The 19,023-nt window shown below is 41.3% G+C and overlaps 1 protein-coding gene across 1 annotated transcript in view; it reads right to left on the reverse strand.

Moving 5' to 3' along the window:
* Positions 1–12,337, reverse strand: part of LOC309542694 (cytochrome P450 1A1-like) — a 28,586-nt gene extending 16,249 nt beyond the window's left edge. The window contains exon 1 of the mRNA XM_082241595.1: positions 11,976–12,337. Coding sequence (XP_082097721.1) covers positions 11,976–12,023 — 48 coding nt within the window. The 5' untranslated portion in view covers positions 12,024–12,337. The remainder of the gene's footprint in view (positions 1–11,975) is intronic.
* Positions 12,338–19,023: the final 6,686 nt, after the last annotated feature.

Here is a 19,023-nt window from a genome sequence, read left to right on the forward strand (position 1 = left end):
CTTTATAGCGGGAAGGTAAATGGCGTTTCCGTGTGCTGCGCTGGTGCTGGCTCGCCAGAGCAGCTTTGTCAGGCTGGCCACGTGACCCGGAAGTGTCTGCGAGTGTGAGCAAGATGAGCGCGCAACTCTAGAGTCGGACACGACTGACCCGTACAGGCAGGGGTACCTTTACCTTTACTAGACATAAGTGACTAGGAGTGACTGTGTGTGGGTACCAAGCTAGCCAGCAGCCCCACTGAGGAGACAGAGGTACCACCATCAGAAGAGCACCATTACACACCACTATGCACCAAAGGCCAGGACCACCCACTAAGGAATGTGCCATAATGAAGCATTCAATGTTTCTCTCTTTTGTGAACATGAAAAGCAAAACCAAGATGAGGAGGGACTGCAGAACAGGGCAAGCATCTCCTGCCAGTGCAGAAAGGAGGCCTAAGAGAAGTAGAAGTACAACAACAATACTGGGAGCTCCAGCATCCTTGATGACCAGCCATGCTAGCGGGGGCTAATGGGAGTTCCAGTCTAACAACAACTACAGGGTACCAAGTTGGGAAAGACTGGGTGAGCCTATTTTCTTAAATTTTTTTAGCTGGTAGTAATTCAATGAAGAAATCAAAGAAATAGTCACTGTAATTCTAGAAGATCAGGCAAAAGTTTTGCATTGTGGGGAGCAGTATTGCATTCACATTGGGATGGTAGATTGTTTGTTAAAGGCACTTAAGGCACGATCTCTACTTCCCCCAATTAACTTCTTTGAATAATTCAGAAAAAAGCCCAGGTTTGTACAACAGAAGTTTAAACAGAGTGAATGCTCAAATATATTTTTTTAAATGGATAACTCTGAACTCTACACCACTCCTTATTAAAAGGTTTCTGTTTCAGGGACCTCAGTTTCTGTTGTCTTCCAAGTGTGCTGCTGTATCTGAAGTTTCTTATTTATTTTCTCCTTTCAAAGACTAATCTGTCAAAAGACTTGAGTAATGCAGTAGTACTTAGGAGTTAATGATTTTTCAAAAACAAAAAAATGCAAGTGTTTGTTTCTAAATTTGCATAGACAGGGTATTTCCAAGGTATTTCTCAGACTGAAGAATGTCTACCCAGATGCTTAGAAAGTTGAGGTAATTTTAATATGCTTTAGTATTTTAACTTCTATATCCTCAAGATATGTTTGGGATTTTTTCCTAGATTTTCTTGTTTTATCTTTTTGTAGTTTTTTACAGTCAAGCAGTGTATAAAGTTTATGAAATAAATAAATAAGGGGGTGTCTTTTATTTATGAGATTTCTGCCCTTTACCAGGGTAGGTTATACCAAATATATATATATATAGAGAGAGAGATTATAAAACAAATTAAGCAGTTGCCACCATAAAACAAGACAAATTAAAAACAGTTCCATATATAAAATAATACAAAAATTAAAAACAATTCAATATATAAAAACAGTTCAAAATAGTTCCACTACAGAATCAAAATGGGATAAAGATCTTCCTTTAAGAGTCTTGTTGAAGGAGGATGATCTTCTGTATTTGTCAAAAAGTCAACAAAAACGGTACCTGATATGTCATGAGAGAGTATACCAAAAGGTTGCCGCCATAATGCTAAAGGCCCAGTTCCTATATTATACAGAACAAACCTCCTGAAAGGATGGTTGTCTATGGGAGGTTCTCTACTGCACAGCACAGGAATCAATGTGGTATACAAGGGAGGCATACACAGTACCTTCTCCATTATATGCATGAAAATGAAAAAGCAACATATGGTCCCAACCCCCTTAGAGCTATTTTCCTGGAGTATAGGTGCAGTCCTATATTACACCAGGGCATCAGCTGAGGGGCATCAGAATGAGGCGGGAGGCTCTTGGCATCAGCAGAAGTGAAGAGCCACCAGCAACATACCCAAGACAATGTCTGTGAGCACTGCAGGAGGCTCAACCAGCTAAGCCTCTCTGCTGGTCATGCTCCACCTAAAAATGGGTTGGATTCGTAGGCAGAGTCTAGCGCAGTGCACAGGGGAGAAACACACCTATGCTGGTTCCTAACCCCCTCTTGTTGCGCAAACATGCCTGCAAACAACAGAAATATACACCAAGACAGGAGCTGGCACAAGTACTCCACCACCACCATTGACTCTAGTGGGACTTCTACCTGAAATAGCGTCTCCACCCCCATCGTTCTGGTCCAGCTTGAAGGACCTTCTGTGTTTTTTTAAATAATATTTTATTAGGTTTTATCAATAGAAAAGTTTAGAAAAGTACAAAAACGAAAAAGATACAAAATTACAAAATTCAAAAATACAGACATTAAACACAAAAAAGAAAAAAAACACATACAAAAGAAAAACAAAAATTCCCTCTTTCTTAATTTCTCATCTTTAGTTAACTTATTTTCCTGACTTCCCCACGTCTCCCATTTTTGTATCCCTTTTAGAAATTGGTTCAGCAAATTCATGTCCTATTAGTTTATCTATTATTAATCCCATCTTACATTTTACCTTGTTGCTAGAACCCCTTCAATTCATTTCAATGTCATCAGCATTCAAAAATTTTACAATATTTCTGCAAAAAAGTTTTAAATTTCCTCCAATCTTCTTCCACCAACTCTTCTCCCTGGTCTCGGATTCTGCCAGCCATTTCCGCCATCTCCATATAGTCAGCTCTAAGGACCTTCTGGAGCTTCTCTCACTGTGAGAAGTGAACCAGGGAACCTGGCAGAGGGCCTTCTCAGTGATGGCTCCCTCCCATCAGATGACAAGGAGATAAAGAACTATACAGCTTTTAGAAGGCATCTGAAGGAGTGCTCTGATGGTCAGGAGTGCTCTGATGGTGTTTCCTGCTTGGCAGGGGGTTGGACTCGATGGCCCTTGTGGTCTCTTCCAACTCTATGATTCTATGATTCTATGAAGGCAGCTTTGTATAGGGAACTTTTTAATGTTCAATGTTTTATTATGTTTTTACATATGTTGGAAGTCGGCCAGAGTGGCTGGGGCAACCTAGTCAGATGGGCGGAGTACAAATAATAAAATTATGGTGATTATTATTACTTACCCATCCTGCCACATTTTCCTGGCGTTTCTCCCTCCCAAGTCTGGGATGGTTTGGAAATCGCAGACCCCGTACCACTAGAGCAGGGGCACAGCAGACACACAAGTCTGCTCATCTCATTTGCCAATCCAGATTTTTTATTTTATTTAAAGATTGAGTGACAGCTTTAAACAGCCCAAGATGAATTCTAGTAAGCTTCATAAAATGCGGTCTTGACTATGCTACCACTCAGTGGATTTGTAACTGGCTGACTGACCGAACCCAAAGGGTGCTCATCAATGGTTCCTCTTCATCCTGGAGAAGAGTGACTAGTGGGGTGCCACAGGGTTCTGTCTTGGGCCCGGTCTTATTCAACATCTTTATCAACGACTTGGATGATGGACTCAAGGGCATCCTGATCAAATTTGCAGATGACACCAAACTGGGAGGGGTGGCTAACATCCCAGAGGACAGGATTACACTTCAAAACGACCTTGACAGATTAGAGAACTGGGCAAAAATAAACAAGATGAATTTTAACAGGGAGAAATGTAAAGTATTGCACTTGGGCAAAAAAAATGAGAGGCACAAATACAAGATGGGTGACACCTGGCTTGAGAGCAGTACATGTGAAAAGGATCTAGGAGTCTTGGTTGACCACAAACTTGACATGAGCCAACAGTGTGACGCGGCAGCTAAAAAAGCCAATGCAATTCTGGGCTGCATCAATAGGAGTATAGCATCTAGATCAAGGGAAGTAATAGTGCCACTGTATTCTGCTCTGGTCAGACCACACCTGGAGTACTGTGTCCAGTTCTGGGCACCACAATTCAAGAAGGACACTGACAAACTGGAACGTGTCCAGAGGAGGGCAACCAAAATGGTCAAAGGCCTGGAAACGATGCCTTATGAGGAACGGCTAAGGGAGCTGGGCATGTTTAGCCTGGAGAAGAGGAGGTTAAGGGGTGATATGATAGCCATGTTCAAATATTTAAAAGGATGTCACATGGAGGAGGGAGAAAGGTTGTTTTCTGCTGCTCCGGAGAAGCGGACACGGAGCAATGGATCCAAACTACAAGAAAGAAGATTCCACCTAAACATTAGGAAGAACTTCCTGACAGTGAGAGCTGTTCGACAGTGGAATTTGCTGCCAAGGAGTGTGGTGGAGTCTCCTACTTTGGAGGTCTTTAAGCAGAGGCTTGACAACCATATGTCAGGAGTGCTCTGATGGTGTTTCCTGCTTGGCAGGGGGTTGGACTCGATGGCCCTTGTGGTCTCTTCCAACTCTATGATTCTATGATTCTATGATTCATTTTGGATTGTTAGTCATGGCATTTGTTTATTTTTTTTTAATTTTAAGTATATGTTTAACAGTGGGAGGAAAACAATAAATCTTCCTACTTTTAAAAACTTATAGAAATATGTAGGTTTGGATCCAAAGGTATCCCTCTACACTTAGAATACATCTTTGGATTCAAGCCATGGTTTTAAAAATATTATTATTATTATTATTATTATTATTATTATTATTATTATTATTATTAGAATTGTATATTTATAATTCCATGAAGTAAAATATAAAAGTGTCAAACTGTGCAATTGAAATATTTTAAAGCATTTAGCTTGGTTCCTTTCTATAAATACTTCCCTGCAAAAATATAGAAATGTGATTTATATTCTAGAAAGTATAGGAAAATATAATTCCTTTGGATTTAGGACAATTACAGCTGTGTTCCAAAAATCATATCAGGAAATATGTTATTTTGAAATCGGGGTAGAATTTGGACGCAACAGTTAAATAACTTTCTCATCATATTCTTTCAGCATTCTGATAGGAAGCAGGCAGAGCGGAGAGGGAAGATGAGAGGAAAGCTCTGACTCCTAAATCCAAAGAATGGGAATTACATATATTCTAAAAAGAGATGCATTTGAACAGGGCTGTCTTTAGCATATGTGGCAACGGGGTGCAAAGATTCACCCAGCTGCCCCCAAATTAACTTTTATTGAGCTTTTTGGGGAGGGGGGGAGCCACGGCAGAGACGCGAAGCAAGGGAGGGCGGAGGGCGAGGCTCTGTCCCTGCTGCGGCCTCTTTTGCCACAGGTACCTGCTGGGTGCTGAAGCCCCATCCCCTAGTTGGGCCTCGCCACCTCCATCCTCGCGTGGCAGGAAGAGGCCAGGGAGGAGGCAGCCCCAGCGCCCGCTTTTGCCTCAGCACCGCCTCACAGAAAGGGCTGGGCTGGCCCTTCTCCTGTGCCCAGCACCGCCGGGTCCTGGCAGTTATCAAGCCACCCGCCCTGCGGCCCCTTTGGGGGCGGTGAAGGAGGACCCACCACTCGCTCGCCCAGGCCCAGGGAGCGAAGCAGCGTTGGTGGCCTCGTTGCCCGGGGCGAGTGGTCCTCCTTTCGGCAGCTCTTTCCCTCGGGTTTCTCAGCACTTCACACCCCCCCCACACTTTTTAATACAGTATACATATCGCACAACACAAGGCCACCTGCAAATAAATGGAAATAAATGGTGTCGGTCATGACACTTCAGAGGAAATGAGATTAAACTACGGTCAGATTAGCAATGAGGAAAGGGGGGAAATGCAAGGTTTAAAACCTGTAACAATGACGCAGTGGAAAAAACCCTGCTTTTGTTTCCTGACTCGTCGGGAATATTTGATGCTACGGAGTAACAGAACGATGGCGGGGGTGGGGACTTTTGCTCCATTGCTTTTCACTGCTGCCAATCGAGAGGGAACAGTATGCAGTAGGTATGCATTTGGCGCCCACCTGAATTCGGCGACCGGATGCCCTGCACCCCTTGTGCCCCCAGGTAAAGATGGCCCTGCATTTGAAGCTTCAGCTGGACAATCTGTAGCCATTGTAGAAAAACATATTCCAGTTAAGCGTTCATCAATTACACACACACACACACCAATGTCTAATGTAATATGACTTTTTTGTAATGTCCTATGTAATGTGCTTTTTTTCTAAAAAAAATGTTTAAAGGTACTCACATTTTCCTACTCATATTGAAATACTGCCCCTCAATGAGGCCAAACTTAGATTCACAAAATGTTTAGGGGTATGCGTACTTCTGTACCCCCCCCCCAAAAAAAGGCACTGGCATTATATATTTGTTCCAAGTTAAGGTGATATATCACATTTGACCAATATTGCTAATATGTGCTACCTGCACACATTACCTTGCTTATCCAAGAGAAGGAACTGCACAGTGCATTCCTTGATACCTTCCACCTGTCTGTCTTGCCTGTCATTGCAAAGTGGTCAAGGGCAAAAGGTGTTTTTCTTTCCAGTTAACATTTGTCCAGCACTCTGCAGCCTCCCTGGTTGCCCACACTTACTGATCTGGAAATGCGTCATGAGTTTTGGTTGGAGCTAGGGAGGCTGAAAATTGCAGACCACTGAGATGGTTTGTAGTATAAAATAATGGATATTCACAAAAACCCCTCTTGCACCTCAAAAGTAAAGTAAGCACATTTTTTTAAAGGATGCACTCAGCCCCATCTACCACTCCTCATAATCTCAGAAAATCACACACACAAATCAGATCAAATTTCTGAAAAAGAAAATTGAATGAGTAAATAGTCGAGGACAGCCTTATACTGAATCAAGAACAGCCCATTCAGGTCACTATTACGCACACTGGCTGACAACCCCCATCAGAAATCAGGGTTTCTGATGAACATTCCCAACTCTACCTGGAGATATTGAGGATTGAAGCTGGGATTCTCTGCATGCAAAGCAGATCACTCTCTTTAGCACATCATTGAACTCAGTAAATTATATTTTACCTTGCAGAACTGCTTGTAAAGTCCTGCCATCTAGATAAATCCTAACATCTTGCCATCAGCAATTCTGCAAGGAAGATTCTCCAAAAAAATCATACTTAGAAATGCATAAAACAGGTCAAAACTATTGGACATGTTCTATTTAGCTGCCCATTTTACACAAAAATCCATGATAAACATTTAAACTCCATGCTGAAAACAGGTTAAATTGTCCTGACCTCTGCAGGGTTTCCTTTCTACTCAACAGTCGGAGAATGAAGCAAAATTTATGAGAGATGCCATGAAACTATGTCGCCATAAGACTTGAGAGGCATTTTTTAACCTTATTATGTCTGTATTAGCTTTATCTTAAAGTAACTCCTTTTAGGAACAGATGCCATTTTATGTTTTGATTTATATACTTTTGCATCTTCTGTATGCCAGTAAAGGTGATTGATAAATTGTGTTCGGCAGAAGCAGTGCTGAAGGTGGGTCAGAGCTTCTCAGCTGCCTTCCCAGCAAGTGGATGGCTATTGTTTACTGTGAGACAGAAAGGGAAAGGTGGTGAGGAGGTCAGGATGGTGAAAAGTCACTAGTAGAGCCAGTTTGAGCCATGCTGACCGCCTTCTAAGCAACAGCAACGCGCTGGCCAGAAAGCAAGCATACCAGTTTCACCCCACAATCCGCTTCTGGTGCGTAGTGTCAAAGACATGCCATCCAATGGTCAACAAGAAGGAAGGAAGACCCCCAATTTGTAACAAAAGTGAGAAAAATTTAGGAGATTTATCAGTTTAAGTAACTTCGGCATCTATGGTAGAAGGGAAAATGCTTCTTAACTGCAAACCATTCTATAACACTTCTGCATTCAGAAATATAATTAAATAGAAGACTGATGCAAACAGAAGGAAGTTATAGTAAAAAAAAAATCAAAATATAAATACAGCAATATTAAAGCAAGGGAGTCAAAACACAGAGGAGTGAGATTAATTTGAAAAACATAATTTGGTTTACTCAGAAGAAATGGAATAAAATTCTCAGGAGTTTCAGACATAGATTTTCATTATTTACAAAATACAATGAGGTTTCCTTCAATAAAATGCTGCAGTGAATGATCTCCAAAAAGTTAAATAAACTGCAGATATTGTGCTTGTACCAAAGATAACGGGGGGGGGGGGAGGAAATGCAGTACATAGTCACTTAAATATATTTTACTGATTATCCAAACCCAAATAACAAGATCATTAAAATCTAGAGTGTGGTCCAGTAATTTTTAGAAGCATGTTCACCAAAAAGAGCTTCCCCATTTACGGACAGCCATGGTATATTGGAATGGATGAAGCTCTTCACATGTGCAATGGAACAGTTGTATATCGCTAGACCGGGACTCCATTTTAATTTTTTTAAAAATGCATGTAATCATATTCTCACTGTTAATATAAATGTTTGGTAAAGGTAAAAGGTAAAAGACCCCTGGACACTTAAGTCCAGTCAAAGGCAACTATGGGGTTGCAGCGCTCATCTCACTTTCAGGCCGAGGGAGCAGCACTTGTCCACAGACAGCTTTCTGGGTCATGTGGCCAGCAGGACTACACCGCTTCTGGTGCAACTGAACATGATGATGGAAGCGAGAACGCACGGAAACACCGTTTACCTTCCTGTCACAGCGGTACCTGTTTATCTACTTGCACTGGCGTGCTTTTAAACTGCTAGGTTGGCAGGAGCAGGGACCGAGCAACGGGAACTCACCCTGGCGTGCGGATTCAAACCGCCGACCTACTGTTCAGCAAGCCCAAGAGGCTCAGTGGTTTAGACCACAGCACACCCGCATCCACAAAATGTAGCTCTTATTTGGATGAACCAAGGTCTATAAAAGCATTTTATCATCAATGTATAACAGGTAATGAATCAAATTTATGACCTGTTAAATGAACCTAGCAGCCATTTTTCGTAGTTAACAAATCATTAACTTGTAAATATAAAATGCTGGTATCTGTAGGAGTAAATATCACATGATTCCTTTGCTTTGTGTCTTCTAGTTTGTTCACTTCCAATAACAGCTGTTATCGTACAGAGCGGAGGAGAGAAGTAATTCAAAATATAATCAAACAGCTTTTCATTTCATATTTTCTCAGGGGCATCAAAACAGGAGTTTTGACCAACGCAAAAGTTCACATTGCACAGTGAACACACCAAGGTGGTGCATCTTTTGAAGTTCCTCAAATGTTTGCTAATATAACTGGCATCTCTCCTCCAGCATCATATACAACATTTTGGAAGGAGAGCCCAGCATACAGAGGAGGACTCAGGATACAGTGAACAGCTCAGAGCTGGATGAAAACATGATGTGGCCCTAAGCTATCCCAAGTTTAAGAAGCCCCATAGTATTGCCAGAAATGTATATTATTCTTATTGAAATGACAATAAAAAGAAAAATAGAAATAATTGCATACACAGTCAAGGGTGCACCTAAAAACTAGTGTGCTCAGTTGGAAAAACATGAGACTTTTAATCTCAGGGTTGTGGGTTCGAGCCGCATGTTGGTAAAATATTCCTGTATTGCAGGGGCTGGACTAGATGACCCTTGGGGTCCCTTCCAGCTCTACAATTATAATGTAAAACTTGAAACTTCATCTTTTTTTGTATTAGGAGGCAACTCATAATCTGAAACCCTAAATTGTAGTTTACGTAAATTGTGTGTAAATCTGACACTGATTGCTTGCCATGACACTTGTAATCATTTATTTCCCCCTTTTCCACATTCCTACAGCATGTAATACTAAAATGTAAGAACTGATGTTTTCGGCAGGGAGCAGGGGTCCATTGTTTCATAATTCAAGGAATTTAATAAATGCATTTGGTGCACAAATCTGAATTGGTTAACATGGACAGTTAGCATAGATTAAGGCTGCAAATCTATACATTCCTGGAAGTTAATGAGACTTCTTTCCTAAAAGGCATAAATATGTAATTGTGCTGTAAGCCTACATTCCTAGTCACATATACATTGGATAGTCATTTTGCTATCATTGATAATTTCTAACACACAGCACCTAGGAAACACTTACCAAGGAGTAAACAAAACACATTAAAATCGCTGGCATTTACTTTGAGTAGATTGGCCTACTTGCTCTGTCAATGAAAATAATTATGGCTATGACTTTGAGTTAACCAGAAGGATTTTTCCTTAAGGACACTTTTTCCTTTTAGTCATGATGAGAATTAGTTTTATGGTTTGCTAAGTTGTTACAGCATTTTTTCCTTGTCGTTACTAGTTATCATGTATTTTCATTTCCTAAAAGAAACAAATCTATATGATGTCTACAGTCCTTCCCAACTCTACAGTTCTATGATTCTACAATTCTAAATCAATATCATGTAGCGCTATAAAATTATTTTGCAGTTCTGCGTACTATGAGAGAATAACAACTTTTTAAATCAACCACCCCTTGGGAAGAGAGAGGATCACGTTGAGGAGTTTCATTTGTGTAAAAGCCATTTTATTCTAGTCTGAGGGGAGAGGGAGATTTAACATGTTTCTAAATTGTATTTATCTGCTTTTGGGTACCAAAATCAAAAGCTAAATTATGTGCACTTAAACCCAAACTGCTTGGGGCTTGCCTAACGTTCTCCACATCAGTTTGTGATTTTTCTAAAATCTCCATATAAATTCATCATGTATGTAATTTTCACTAATATATGCACACTTCACCATAGTATACACATTTTTTAGTCATTACTTGGATGGCAAACTGCCTTGAAAAAAATGAGAGGTGTGTGAATTTTGAAGGATGGCTGCGTTTTGGCACGTGTGTTGTTTTGGAAAATGTGAATGACATATTCTTGCCTTTAAATGCAAACGGAATCATTTTTTTTCTTGCATCTTGATGGTGTGCACACATATGCATGTCACTGTATGCCCAATGAAAAGTGTTCTTCAGCATTAAGTCCTGCACCTAAGAAGAAAGACGACTCCACAGGACACAAAACTGCAACTGGTGAGCAGACAGTAGTACAGTACACAGCTAGATTAAGTAAAAGAGATTTGTGTCTGTTTTATCATTTTAAAGAGAGACAACTACAAGTTTCTCATTTGAAAGCAAACCCAGAATAGAACAGCTTTGAAATACCAAAGAAGCATTCTGAATCTGCAAAACTTTTATGAACCTCACTGCATTGCATGGGATTCTGCCAGTGCTGGAAGAGTCAAGTGACCAATCTCATTCTTATAAATACAGATTTTGCAGTCTGTGGAAACACTCTGGATTTTTATGGGGTTGAATACCAGCCCACTTATATTTATATATATAATCCCCCCACAATCCATTTCCCTTATTTTGATGCCACTGTGCCCAAGAAATTCCAGCACAAATAACAGGCTGAATAGCAACGCTCAGAAAGAAGCATACAAATTTCACCTATATAGCATAAATAACCTGAAACTTTTAATAATATTCTGGAGGTCAGAGCCAGATTTTTATCCATTTATACAAAACCAGTACATGATGCAATCAAGCTCAAGAAGAAAGGTTCCACGGAGATCAATGTGATTGAGACAGAAGTGCTATCTGGCAGAAAAATAAAAATAAATAGAGTACTATATAATATGAATTCCACTTAATGAATGTATAAGACAGCTGAAGCAAATTATAGATTACTGGTAAAATAACACCCATCTGTATTACACACTACCTACTCAATAATCAAATATATCAAAGCATTCAATTAATATGCCCTGGCTGAAAAAGAAAAAGGTTTCTGTTCTGCATTCCTTTCCATGCTTAAAGTTGCTGACTTATTAGACGTCAACACAGCATTCCAATTTAGTACAGCAATGGCCTAACTGTCTCAAGAACAGTCCTAAATCAAAAGTGACCCCAAATAAAATAAATACCAATTAATAGTAATCAATTGTTTTGCAAATGTTCAATGTTAAAAGTCTTTTTCAGGCAATACACAAGGCCCTCTGCAGAGAGTACATCTTTTTGCTGAGGTACTATTTCAGTTTCCACAAAACCCACTTTTAATAAAACAAGAAGAGCATTATTCCCATGATTAGAGAATGTATCTTAAGGTGAAATGGCCACTCACAATCCAAGCCTAGCTAGCAATTTCATTTCAGCCACATTTTGCTGAATATTCACAAAAGTCTTATCCAACCTCCAGCTTCGTGCTTCTGTTACCTGCTTTAAATTGCTGGATCTCGAGGCTCTAAATATTAAATAGAACATCTCCAAGTACAAGCGCACATGAAGACTTTGTCCTGGCTGTCGTCATCACTGTTTTCTGGATCTTCGGTTGGGAAAACCATTGGACAGTCAGCGCTTTCACTCCCCTCATCTTGCTGCCTTGAAGGAGGGCAGCTTCCCATAGCGTCACCCTGGATGCCTTTAGCCTGACAGGATTCATGATCTCGACTGCAAATCTGATTAAATCCAGCATTAGGAGATGATGGGGATGTGACAAACATCCTATATGGGAGTTCAGAAACAGAGAGAACAATTTTCTGGGAAATTTCTATTTACCAGCATCTGAAAATGACTCACCAGTTCCCTTTTGTTTGGGGAAGGCAAACTTTTAAAGCGCCCCCCCCCCTTTCCTGGTGATTATAAGCCTTAGCACCAGAGATGGTTGCTTGGCAACACATTTAGCCCTATCCTAACTAAATCTCTCCTGAAAAGCCAGATTCACTTTGCACAGCAGAAACAGCCAACAATATACTGTGCCACACAGTCTTAAATTTATTCAGGTATTATTAAAGTACTTGAATGATCAATAAATAGGTTTCCTAAACAAAGCCCAAATATCTTCTACGGTTTGTATGGTTAATTCAGTTACAACTCTCTCTTCACCGCATTTTTAAATCAAGCATTCATTTTCTTTAGCGGGAGGCTGGCAGGAACAAAATCACAATCTGTTTTAGAATACAGGTCATCTGAACAGATGATAGGCTGCGTTAGTCAGCCATTTTTTTTCAAAGCAAGGATCTGCCATGCTGCCATATAAACAGAATGTGCTTCGCTTCAAGAAATTTATGTGGGTTTATCTTAATGTCATGTGAGGCATAATTTAAGTTTCACATTTGAAACTTAAATTATATATTGATTCAAGGTGGTATGAGTCAGTGAACAAAACCCCCCACTACAATTAATATAATTATAATTAAGTTATAAACATTGATCAGAAAACAGAAATGTCTGAAAGCTCTATGTCCTTGTCAGTTTTTTAAACTTGTATCTTCAATATACCAGTTTAACTGTTGTAGGGTTGTATTCAATACGACACTAATGGCATCCCACTTGCTTCAAAGAACTTCCCATTCCTCTCTCTGCAATTCCCCACCCCCACCCCATAAATCTGCTCCAGAGGATTCCCCAACCCTCTGGGGCAGGTTTTGCACAGGGAATAGCAGAGAGGAGGCCCCAGGTTTCCCCTGAAGAATTGTGGGAAAGCGTGTTCTCCTTCATGGAGAGCATGCGTTGCGGTGGGGTTTAACAGAACACCCCCTCTTGGTTACTGGCCAGGACCGTTTGGATGGCCATGACTGTGATTGGGCCAGTTTGGGTTGTTGGGGAGATTTTGATGTTACCATTTAGAGGGTTGGCCCAAAAGTTATATATTCTTGGCACACAGCTTTTTTCAGTCTCTTTTGCTGCGTGCATCGGATCGCCCGCCTACCCTCCCTAATTTAGGGCTGTTGCGTTTGACATTGCTATGCCTGTCATGGGGTCGCCTGCTTTTGGGGCAGGGGCCTAGTAGGAATTCTGTCCATTTGGCAGATTGGCTGGTGCCATTTGGTTTTTGCCTACTGCGTAGCAAATTGTCACAACTTGTAAGGTTGCAGTTAGGCATTGTAAGGTTAATTGTTGGTTGGTAGAAGGGATGTGGTTGGCAGTGCCTGCCCCTCCAATGCTACTTCTGTTAAAGGAATCCAGGGGCTTGCCATGATTTCGTCCGAATCCCTGGAATGGGGCTAGGGCCGGCAAGCCCCGGGGAGCATGCAGGGCAATGAGGGCCTGGGGCTCAGCTCCATTTTCTCCCCAATATTGTTTTCCCTTACTGGCTTTCGCTGGAATCCAGAAGTCAGTTCTGTCCCTGGACAGGGACAGATAGCCGGAACCAATGCCTAAGCAACCACTCACAAAAACAAAAATTCTGTGTGAATTGTGATTTATTTAGGGGGTGGCTTGGGGACCTTGACATGCAATTGCTTGGTAATGCCACTAAGAATTCTGTTAGAGATCCATCAGACTACAGTTCTTTGGGTTCCAGAGAAATACAAAACTGGAAGAAAGACATGGAGCCTGCAAAATTCTCTCCAGCCTGAGAACTGCAGAATGAACAGTACCGTAGCTATTTTACCATAAGTCGACCACCCAATTAGATATGTTATACTTTCCCCCTTTAGTTTAAATAAGTGTGGTTTCAAACCAGGGATGGCGAAGCTTTTTCAGCCCAAGGACTGCACTCCCTTCTGGTCAGCTTTCCAAGGGTCACATGCCAGGGGTGGGGGGCCAGAACCAAAAATGGGCAAAGCAAGAAATGTAAAAAAATTGATTGGACAGTAGATGGGTTTCTATATACAGTTCTCCATCCAGACAAGCGAAAGGTAGCATCAGAGTCCAAGGACACATTCCAGCCAGGCAAAACTAATGCAGTGAAGAGCAGAATGAGGGAGGGATGTGGCTTGGAGAGAGGAGTCTTGAGGGCAAGAGACTGGAGGGCCTGAGGTTCCCCACACTTGTCTCAAAGTGGGGGTGAATGAGAGAGCACGGGCCCAGCATGAGCACACAGCATGGTCAGAGCTCACACCAGCATCCTTGTTTTATTTTATTTATTTCAGAAATACATATATACGGACCTGATACTGAGAAAAAACACCTGTCAGACCAGCAGCCACAGATGCTACCATCTTTCCTGTGCTTGTGGGTTCAGCCACAACATCACGTCCCTCTGAAAAGCTGCATCTGGGTTGACAGGTTTTCTGGGGAAATGAAAATGGTGGTGACCACAAGGAATAGTCATCAGCTGCTGACCCTCCTGTCGGCAGAGAGTGCACAAGTTGAAGTAAAAGAATGGAAAAATAAGGACCTCTCCTCTTTTAAGTGGGACTGGAAAATATGGGATTGGTTATGACTTAACAAGTAAATAATTGCGAACGAATATGCTGTTAGGATTTGTTGGAACCCTTGGAAAGAAACTTATCATATTGGATATTTCTCTCTGTTTTAGTTTTATTTATTTAGATTATTTTGGTTTTATTATATTCTATGTTTAAAACTTTCAATTGAAAATTGATTATAAAAGGGGGGCCACTAGGGGCGCATTGGAAGATGGCCGACAATAACATCTCTCTGACCCACACGAGGTAATTAAGAGGCTGTAATGGGAGTATGCAGCCTCCCTGCCCCCCCCCAAGGGAATGGGGGGGACTGCCTTTGCCTGCTGTGCCCATAAATCATCCCCGGATTCGAGGGGGTGTGGGCACTAGGCTGAACGCCCTTGTGTGGACTTCAGCTCTCCTGGACGCTGTCTCTGATCGTGCCACTAGCTGCAGCAACTTGAAAATAAACAATTAGGAAGAAGCAAATGCACATATTTCAAGTGAAGAATGGGGAGTAAAGACTGCTAATTGAAGGGACCTCTGAAAGAAGACGGGTCGGATAAACAGGAATATATCATGAGAAGACACATCAAGGCTCGGTATGTCGGCAGCGGGACTGGATGGGGGAGGAAGAAAAACTTTTCTTTCTTTCTTCTATGTGATTAACCAATAATCCCCCCCCACGTCAGAAATGCCGATTAAATGACCTAAGATGGATGATTTAAGACTGTGTGAAAACAAACTCTAACCAAAAGCATGTTTTAAGGAGACCGAGAAAAGTACAAGAGCTTTGGGATGACGCAGCAAAAAACAGCGTCGCCATTTTGACAAGTTCTGTCGAAAGATTTATGTCTGGGAGGAGGAACGGGTCTGTTTTTATACTGCGGGCGAACCAGCGGCGTAGCGTGAGTTGTCAGCACCCGGGGCAAGGCAAGTAATTTGCGCCCCCCCAACCTGTGAGTTGCCGCTGGCGCTGCCGCCCAAACGACGCCGCTTGCCCGGAGGAGGAGGGGGGCAGAGAGGCGAGGAAAATGCAACGGCCCAGCAGCTGGAGCAGCACCGGCAGAGGCGGGGCTGTGAGGAGGGGCTGCCTGGCGCGTCCTCCGCGGCGAGCGCTGAGAGCCGCTGCCTGCCGGGCGCCTTCAGCCCGGACGCGCGCACAGCTCGTCGGTTCCGCGAGACATGCGGCTCCGCTACAGCCTGCGCCCGAGGCTCTTCGGCGACTCCGGAGGCAGCGAGCGCGCCCCCCCCAGATGTTGCGCCCGGTGCGGCCGGCCCCCCTGGCACCCCCCACGCTACGCCACTGGGGCGAACCTCCTCAGAGGACTAAAGAAGGCGACAGATTTGTGAAGATTAATGATGGAAAGAGTGCTTTTATCTATGGAAGTGATGATATATGGAAACTATCTCGATATGGCTATTGGACGAACGGAAAAATTCACACAGGATTACAACTTGTTTTATACCTGCTTAAGGAGATTATCAGAAGATGTCGCAAAGAGAAGGAAAAATATACGAAAATAACAAGATGAGATGTGGGAAACAGCAAGATAGGATTGGATAGAATTATGAACATTATTTGAACAGATTTGTGGACATTAATGCAGCAGCAAGAAGATGATTGGACCCCCCCCCCTTCGGAACTTGAAATATGGGTACCCCCCACAAAAATTTAAAAATTCGGCTTTGTAATTTGGAATTTATGTGATGTGATGTGATGTGATGTGATTTGATTGGTCGGTTAATAAAAATTATTTAAAAAAGAAAAAAGAAAATTGATTATAAAAAAGAACAGAAAATGGAGATGGCTGCCAATGTCTGGCCCAGCACTTCTTAGCACAGGTAGGGGGAACAAGGGCTTACATTGCTATCCATCCCTGCAGCCGCCTGCTACCATCCTCACCCCCTGGTATTGTGACTTTGGAGGGCCCTCCAGGTGATGCAGAGACGCAGAGGTGACCTTGCCTGGGTACCCCTCAAACCGAGTTCCAGCCCAAAGTCTCCCTTAGGGAGACTTATGATGTCTTTGCGGTCTCTGGCTATTTACAAATCCACCAACAGCATTATGGAAACAAGTGGACTCCTGAAAATAGGCAAAACAGCTGCTAATCCTTCATCAGTTTCCTAGTTGCTATATGCCAAAGATGTTGGTTACAAAAGAAGTCAATGCCTACATTGGGCTAGAGATTTTGGGTATTATATCCAACTTTCATCTTGGGAAAAGTTTTGGAAAGAAGAAATAAAATTTACTGCATGCTGTCCGTTGAAAGAAAACTATATGAAAATGATGCATTGTTGGTATCTAACACAGAGTAAAATTGCTAAAATGTACAAAACAAGTTCAAAATTGTGTTGGAAATGTAAAGAGAAGGAGGGTACTTTTTACCATATGTGATGGACATGTAAAGGCTTTCTGGGAAATGATATATAAGGAACTAAAGAAAATGTTTAAAAATACATTTGTTAAAAAACCAGAAGCCTTACTAGGTATAATATGTGAAGAGTTACCAAGAGAAGATAAAAGACTTTTTATGTATGCAACAATGGCAGCGAGAATGCTACTAACCCAGAGATGGAAGGAAGGAGAAATACCAACAAAAGAAGAATGGCAGATGAAACTGACGGGGAAGATCCAAAACCAGGAAGATCAAGTATTTTCTAAAGATTGGAGTCAATTTGTAATTCATTTAAAAGACCACTGTAAACAATTAAAATCTTTGGCAGGGATGCAAAGACACTTGTAATGTGGAATTATTTATGGTAATTATGGTTATATAATACATGGATAATGGTAAAAGATGCAGTAAATTTAAACTTAAACATGGAACCCAATAAAATTATATAGATAGATGATGATAGATATATATATAGAGAGAGAGAGAGAGAGATATGATAGATAGATAGATAGATAGATAGATAGATAGATAGATAGATGATAGATAGATGATAGATGATAGAGAGAGAGAGAGAGAGAGAGAGAGAGAGAGATGATAGATGATAGATGATAGATAGATAGATAGATAGATAGATAGATAGATAGATGATAGATAGATGATAGATAGATAGATAGATGATGATAGATAGATAGATAGATAGATAGATAGATAGATAGATAGATGATAGATAGATAGATAGATAGATAGATAGATAGATAGATGATAGATAGATGATAGATAGATGATAGATAGATGATAGATAGATAGATGATAGATAGATAGATAGATAGATAGATAGATAGATAGATAGATAGATAGATAGATATAGATAGATAGATGATAGATAGATAGATAGATGATAGATAGATAGATAGATAGATAGATAGATAGATAGATAGATAGATAGATAGATGATAGATAGATAGATAGATAGATAGATAGATGATAGATAGATAGATGATAGATTAGATAGATAGATAGATAGATAGATAGATAGATAGATAGATAGATGTTGGAGCAACTCCCCCATGAAGAGATATTTTAGTTTAGAGGAAATGGAGGGGGGGCATGGTAGAGGTGAATAAAATTAGGAATGGAGTGAAGAAAGTAGACATGAAGAAGTTTTTGTCTCTCTCCTAATACTAGGGACTCAGCTACACGGGTCAATTTATAAAGTTTGTTGTTGTTTAGTCGTTTAGTCATGTCTGACTCTTCGTGACCCCATGGACCAGAGCACGTCAGGCACTCCTGTCTTCCACTGCCTCCTGCAGTTTGGTCAGACTCATGTTTGTAACTTCGAGAACACTGTCCAACCATCCCGTCCTCTGTCGTCTCCTTCTCCTTGTGCCCTCCATCTTTCCCAACATCAGGGTCTTTTCCAGGGAGTCTTCTCTTTTCATGAGGTGGCCAAAGTATTGGAGCCTCAACTTCAGGATCTGTCCTTCCAGTGAGCACTCAGGGCTGATTTCCTTCAGAATGGAAAGGTTTGATTTTGTAGTCCATGTGACTCTCAAGAGTCTCCTCCAGCACCAGAATTCAAAAGCATCCATTCTTTGGTGATCAGCCTTCTTTATGGTTCAGCTCTCACTTCCATACATCACAACTGGGAAAACCATGGCTTTAACTATATGGACCTTATTTATAAAGTTTATAAAGTTAAATTTATAAAGTTAAAGATGTCTTATAAACATG

Source organism: Podarcis vaucheri (genome assembly GCF_965113315.1).
Source record: "Podarcis vaucheri genome assembly, chromosome: 11".
In the NCBI taxonomy this organism is placed as follows: Eukaryota; Metazoa; Chordata; class Lepidosauria; order Squamata; family Lacertidae; genus Podarcis; species Podarcis vaucheri.